The sequence below is a fragment of the Ichthyophthirius multifiliis genome (genome assembly GCF_000220395.1).
Source record: "Ichthyophthirius multifiliis unplaced genomic scaffold scaff_1120509250538, whole genome shotgun sequence".
NCBI classification, from domain to species: domain Eukaryota; phylum Ciliophora; class Oligohymenophorea; order Hymenostomatida; genus Ichthyophthirius; species Ichthyophthirius multifiliis.
Window position 1 is genome coordinate 1 of NW_004086653.1, and position 6,404 is coordinate 6,404.

The 6,404-nt window shown below is 16.2% G+C and overlaps 1 protein-coding gene across 1 annotated transcript, besides 19 other annotated features; it reads left to right on the top strand. All coding sequences in view use genetic code 6, as the record gives it.

The window, feature by feature from the left end:
* Positions 1 to 31: 31 nt before the first annotated feature.
* Positions 32 to 64: a microsatellite.
* Positions 55 to 127: a microsatellite.
* A 215-nt stretch (positions 128 to 342) lies between these two features.
* Positions 343 to 391: a microsatellite.
* Positions 392 to 1,263: 872 nt separating this feature from the next.
* Positions 1,264 to 1,312: a microsatellite.
* Positions 1,264 to 1,379: a microsatellite.
* Positions 1,265 to 1,350: a microsatellite.
* Positions 1,380 to 1,754: 375 nt separating the features above from the next.
* Positions 1,755 to 1,795: a microsatellite.
* Positions 1,796 to 1,979: 184 nt separating this feature from the next.
* Positions 1,980 to 2,147: a microsatellite.
* Positions 2,018 to 2,149: a microsatellite.
* Positions 2,150 to 2,341: 192 nt separating this feature from the next.
* IMG5_080570 (kinesin motor domain protein) lies at positions 2,342 to 5,713 on the top strand (the record flags this gene model as incomplete). The annotated part of the gene is made up of 8 exons (XM_004036442.1): positions 2,342 to 2,473; positions 2,578 to 3,184; positions 3,247 to 4,098; positions 4,164 to 4,261; positions 4,316 to 4,644; positions 4,698 to 5,095; positions 5,188 to 5,429; positions 5,556 to 5,713. Coding segments are annotated over 8 exons (2,816 nt in total), but the record flags the coding sequence as incomplete, so codon positions are not given.
* Positions 2,500 to 2,559: a microsatellite.
* Positions 3,186 to 3,210: a microsatellite.
* Positions 5,091 to 5,147: a microsatellite.
* Positions 5,097 to 5,149: a microsatellite.
* Positions 5,102 to 5,143: a microsatellite.
* Positions 5,119 to 5,178: a microsatellite.
* Positions 5,135 to 5,186: a microsatellite.
* Positions 5,453 to 5,534: a microsatellite.
* A 439-nt stretch (positions 5,714 to 6,152) lies between the features above and the next one.
* Positions 6,153 to 6,191: a microsatellite.
* An 80-nt stretch (positions 6,192 to 6,271) lies between these two features.
* Positions 6,272 to 6,309: a microsatellite.
* The last annotated feature ends 95 nt before the right edge of the window (positions 6,310 to 6,404 follow it).

Sequence of the window (6,404 nt, forward strand, 5' to 3'; positions counted from 1 at the left end):
TTATATATATGAAATAAATATTTTTTTTTATATATATATATAAATATATATATAAATATAATATTTATTTATTTATTTTTTATTATATTAGTTTAATTTATTTTATTTTTTAATATATATATTAATTCATTAAATATATTATTAATTTATATCTTATATTTTTATAATTTCATTTTTTATTTACATATTTCATATTATAATTATTTTAATTATCTTTTCATATAAATAAATTCTTCAATTAATTAATCTTTAAAATAAGGTATTAATTTTTTACACTTTAACTAATCTTCTTCATTTAATTAATTTTAAATATTTTAAAATACTTCTTTAAAAAATGCATTAAATTAGTTTTCTTCTACTATATTTTAATTATTTTTTTTATAATTTTAATAAATTTCATAAAGTAATTCAAAATTTTCATACTAGAATTTTTTATTATAGGGAATTTCATGAAAAATTACCATAAATATATAATTTATTAATTGATTGAAAAATTTCTATTCTATACTATATATAATAGTAAATATCTAAAAATTATTATGACAATAATAAAAATTCCTGTTATATAAACAAAAAGGAAAGACGAAAAATTCCATTGTTTGATTCACTTAATCGTCATCATTTTTAACTTTTTCAAGCCATTTTATTAATATTAAAACTTATTATGGATTTTTTAAACTTAAACTATTATTTTATAGGCAAGAAATTTCCATTTTTAGCAAATTAATAGGCTAATTTATATGTAAAAATGCACATATAGTGTAAAATATGCAAGCTTATTCTTTATTAAATCTCGCAAAACCAGAATAAATATAAAATAAAGCCATTTGAATAGCCAATAATGAATCATTAGTATTTTAAAAAGATTTATAAATTTCAGAAAGATCAATTAATTGATTTTGAACTATTAAATAAGAAAAATCTATTTATTATTGAAGTTCATCTCTTTAGAATGTATATATTAAATTTACATTAATAATTATTTTTATCTAATTTTATTATAAGTTTTTTATTAAAATTTTTTAAATAATATTATAATAATAATTCCTGATCTTCATCACTTATATTACTTAAATTTATCTTAAAGCGATTTCCATCAAAATTAAATTATTATCCAAAAGAATAATTTAGTTTGTATTGTTAAACATTTTTATAGTATATTAATAATATAAATATATATTGTTTCTATTTACTTATTAATAAAATTAAAAATATATAAATTAATGTTCATTTTATATATAAATAAAATTAATATAAAAATAAATATATATATTTATATATATATATATATATATATATATATATATATATAAATTTATTTTATTATTTATTAAATTATTTTTTATATTTTTTTATATACATAATTATATATATTTTTAATACTTATAACAATTTTTTATTAATATTTATGTTTATATATATTTTATTTTAGATTTTTATTTATTTAATTCTTTTTATATTAAATTAAAAGAATTTTTATAAAATATTATTGCACAATATTTATTTTAATAATTCTATTAAAACTCAATATTTTTTTATATTAAGATTAAATCATTCTGCAATAAAAATATTAAATTTCTTATTTTTTAATAATAAAACTTAATAATAATTTTATAATAAAAATATATTTATTCTTATAAAATTAAAATTAAAATATAAAAAAAAAAAAAAAAAAAATGAAAAAATTAAAAAGTCTAGTAATTACAAAATATCAATAATTATAAATAAAGGATTAAAAAAGCAGTTTAACTTGTAAAAACAAAAATTAAAAAATATAAAAATAAAAAAAATAAAAGAAAAAGAATAATCATAATAATAATCCCAAACATATATAAATGCATCAATAGTCTCACCTTAAAAATAATCATAAATGTATCAAACATAAACAAAAAATGATGGATTTTCAAAAGTAACAAATAAAAATATATTTAATCAAATTAAAAAAAAAATCTAATAATTATAGAACTTGTAATTTGATCAATAATAATTAGAAAAATAATAATAATAATAAGAATATATATAATAATAATAACAATAATAAAATTAATATCAATAATATAATATATAGCAATAAATGAATATATAATAATAATAACAATAACAATAATAAAATACATAACAAATATAATAATAATAATAATATATAACATCACCCTCAAAAAATTAAATGTAATAAGTATCAAAATCAAATATTGTAGATTAAATACAAAGCTCTATAGTCTTAAATCAAAACAATAATGATACAAATAATACACTCGAAAATAATTCCAAAATTATTTTATAACCACAATAAAAATCCAGCAATATAAAAACATTCATTAGAGTTCGTCCTTTAAATAAAATGGAAATCGAGTTTAATTCAAATGGATGTGGAAGTGAAAACCTTAAATTTCTAGATTCTTAATCAATCTAAGTTTTACCAGAAAAGGCCATATATAAACTAGATAAAATATATCCTCCTAATTCATTATAGGTAAATATAAATACACACACACACACATATATATATATATATATATATATATATATATATATATATATATATATATATATATATATTTATTCGGTTATTATAAGGAATAAATATATGAAGATGTAGGTAAAGAAATGGTAAATGATGTTCTTTAAGGCTATAATGGTACTATATTTGCATATGGAGCAACAGGTTCTGGTAAAACACATACAATGTTTGGCTAGGTTAATGATTAATAATTGAAAGGAATAATACCTAGAGTCAGTGATTAGATATTTTCTTTTATAAACTCTTGTCAAGACTAAGAATTTTAGATTTCTTGTAGTATGTTAGAAATTTATAAAGAATAATTATTTGATCTTTTAAATGTAAATCGAGTTGGCTTAAAAATCAAAGAAAATACTAAAGAAGGAGGCATATATGTTCAAGGATTAACTAACATATAAGTTGAAAGTGAATAAGACATATTAGATGCCATCAATCTAGGATATTCAAGCAAATAAACTCGAGAAACACGCATGAATGAGTACTCTTCAAGGTCACATACTATATTTACTATAAATGTATCACAAAAAATGGCAAATGGATAGTAAAAATAGGGCAAGTTAAATCTTGTAGATCTAGCCGGATGTGAAAAAATTGCCAAAACATAAGCTTCTGGTGAGATGTTGGAAGAAGCTAAAAAAATAAACCTTAGTTTATCATGTTTAGGTATATATATATATATATATATATATTTTTTTTTTTATTTTTTTGGTAAAAATATTAAAAAGGAAATGTTATTCATTCACTTACTAATGGAAATGATCACATTCCATATAGAGATTCTAAATTAACTAGAATTCTATAAGAATCATTAGGAGGAAATTTCAAAACTTCACTAATAGCGGCTATTTCTCCCCATTCTAGTTAACATGAGGAATAAATAAGTACTCTGAAATTCGCAACTAGGGCTAAAACTATAAAAAATAACGTTAAAATGAACATTATTTTATCAAATGAATAAATGAGGTTATTAATTGAATAATTAAAAGCGGAATTATTAAAAAGTCAGGAACAAAGTAATAAATGGAAAAAAATAGCCTAGAGAATGAAAGAAGAGCTTAAAAATAATGGAAATATAGGGGGTTAATGTAGTTTAAGTTTTCTAAAAAATTTAGAAGAGATTTTTAATGAGACTGAAAATAGTTAAAATGAAGTATAAAATAATAGTTTAAATGAAAATAATGGGAATCTAGATGAATCAGAAATAGATGTGAGTATAGGAGAATAGGGAACTAATAATTAAATGAAGAGTATTTATAGTGGAAAAAAGGATTATTTTTAAGGGAAAAATAATAATATGGAAGAAATTTTTTAATAAAGGAAAAATAATAAGAATTTTAAGAATTTAGAAAAAGAAATTTTCTAGTTAAAAAAATAAATTTTGGAAAATGAAAAATAATAAGCGGATTATAAAATTCAAAATTAATAATAAGAATATTAACTTAATTAATAAAAATCTAAAAATGAATATAATTTGTTCCAAACTGAAGTTTTATAAAAACAAGTTTCTTCACTAGTTTAATCTATTTGTAAATATGAAAAATAAATTAATATATTAATATAGGAAAAAGCATCGGCTGGTATATATATGTATATCATTTTTTGTTTTATTATTAACAAAAAAAAAAAAAAAAAAAAAAAATAGTTAAAAATAATGTAGAAGAATATCTTAAATAAAAATTTGATTTTCAAGAAATTCGTTATTCTGAATATTTTAAAAATACATCAAGTTAATCCATTGATGTAAAAAAATAAACTAACAAACAAAATATTTAATAATATATATTTTAAATATAGAATTATATTTAAGAGTGGTCTGAATAATAAAAAAAAATGCAATAATTAGGTGTTGATGAAGCTAATATATTTTAATTAAATTATAATAATACAAATACATAATAAAGTCAAGAAAAAGAAGAAGAAGGATTTATATCTTAAAGGAGAAATACATTCTAAATTGCAGAAAATATACTTAAATAAGGAAAACAAAGTATGAATAATACTACGAATTCTAAATAAATAATAGAAAAAATATCCAGTTTTCCTTAAAAACTAGAATAGTTTCACAGAAAAAACCCTATTTCAAGAGATTTAATAATAATATAATTAAAAAAAGAATTATTTAAGTATTGAAATAACAAAAAAAAAAAATATTTATTTATTTATTTTTTATAAATAGTTCATATATTATAAATTAAACTTTGTCAAGAACTATATCAACATTGGAATGGTAATAAATAATAGAATATGGAAAAGGAACATCATTAATAGAATTAAATAAAGTATAAAAAAAATATATAGAAAATCTAGAAAAAGTAATAAATGAATCAAGCACAAACTATAAACTTTTAAGAAGTAAAATAGAATAAATAGAATTGGAAGAGCATATATAAAAAGATGCAAATAAACAAATCGAAAAAAAAAAAATATTAAAGGAAAATTAAAATAATAAAATATTAAATGAATAAAATGATAGATAATCATTTATAAAAAGTTTTTAAGGAATAGAATTAACTTAATAGAGTATAAATGAAAATTGTTAAGAAAAAACAATTATATTAAAAGAACTAAAATAAAGTATAAATATAAAAAATATAAAAATATATAAATATATAAATATATATATATATATTATATATATTATATATACTTATATATATTTTATATAGTGGAAGAAATTATTTAACTAAATGTTATTCCTTTAACATATGAATAGGCTATGTTAGAACTAAAAGAAAGAAATTTATTAATTAAGAGAGTATATGATGAAATAAAAGATAATTTTTTCAGTGGAATTAATTAATAATTAATCGATTTAATTCTTAAAGAAAAAGAAAGGCTTGAAAATAAAGTTACTTCTTTATAAAATGAACTTAATATGGAAATAGAAAAATCTCAATATTATTCAGATGTAAAATAAATAATAAAAGGAATTATAAATATTTATAAATATATATATATAAATATAAATATATATATATAATATATATATATTTATATATATATATATATATATTTATTTTTTTAATTTTTTTAGGCCTTAAAATCAGAAAAAATAAATTGTGTTTTATAATAAGAATAATCTAAGGAATTAGAATAATATATGTTGAAAAAAATAAAAGAAGAAATTGAATAAGCGGAAAAAAACTAAAAATTAATTAAAGAATAGCACGAATCTGAAATATAAAAATATTTGTAAACATTTTAAAGATAAACAGAAAATATAAATTAAATAATTAAAAGTACATTAGATAAACTTAAAGAAATTTTAGGATAAAATAACAATGAAATATAAATATAATAAATATATAATGATTTATATTAACTTTATTAATAGCAATATGGAACAGAAGATATAAAAACAAATATTTATATATAAAATTATTCTTTAAACAATAATAATTATTAAGAAACCCCAAGAAATAATAATTAAAAATGTCAATAAAAATTATAACTTAATTAAGTTATGCTAAGAATATTAGAAAACGAGTAAATACAAACACCTAAAGCAAGCATGCTAAGCCCAAATTTTAATTAATAAAATTAATCATAAGGTATATATAGTATATAAAGTCCTATGAAATAATAATAATAATAAATTTTAAAAAATAATAATGTATAAAGTAATATAAGAAATAATATTTAATAATAACTATTTAATAATAAAATTTAAACAGGACATAATAGAATATAAAGTTTAAAAGGACTTACTGAATTTAAAAAATATTGAAAATAAAAAACCTTATTTAAATTTATATATATATATATATATTTATAATATATATATATATGTTATTTTAAATCTTTATATATTTATATATATTTATTTTTATTAATATATATTTAAAAAATATTTTAAAACATATTTTTTTTTTATAATTTTTTT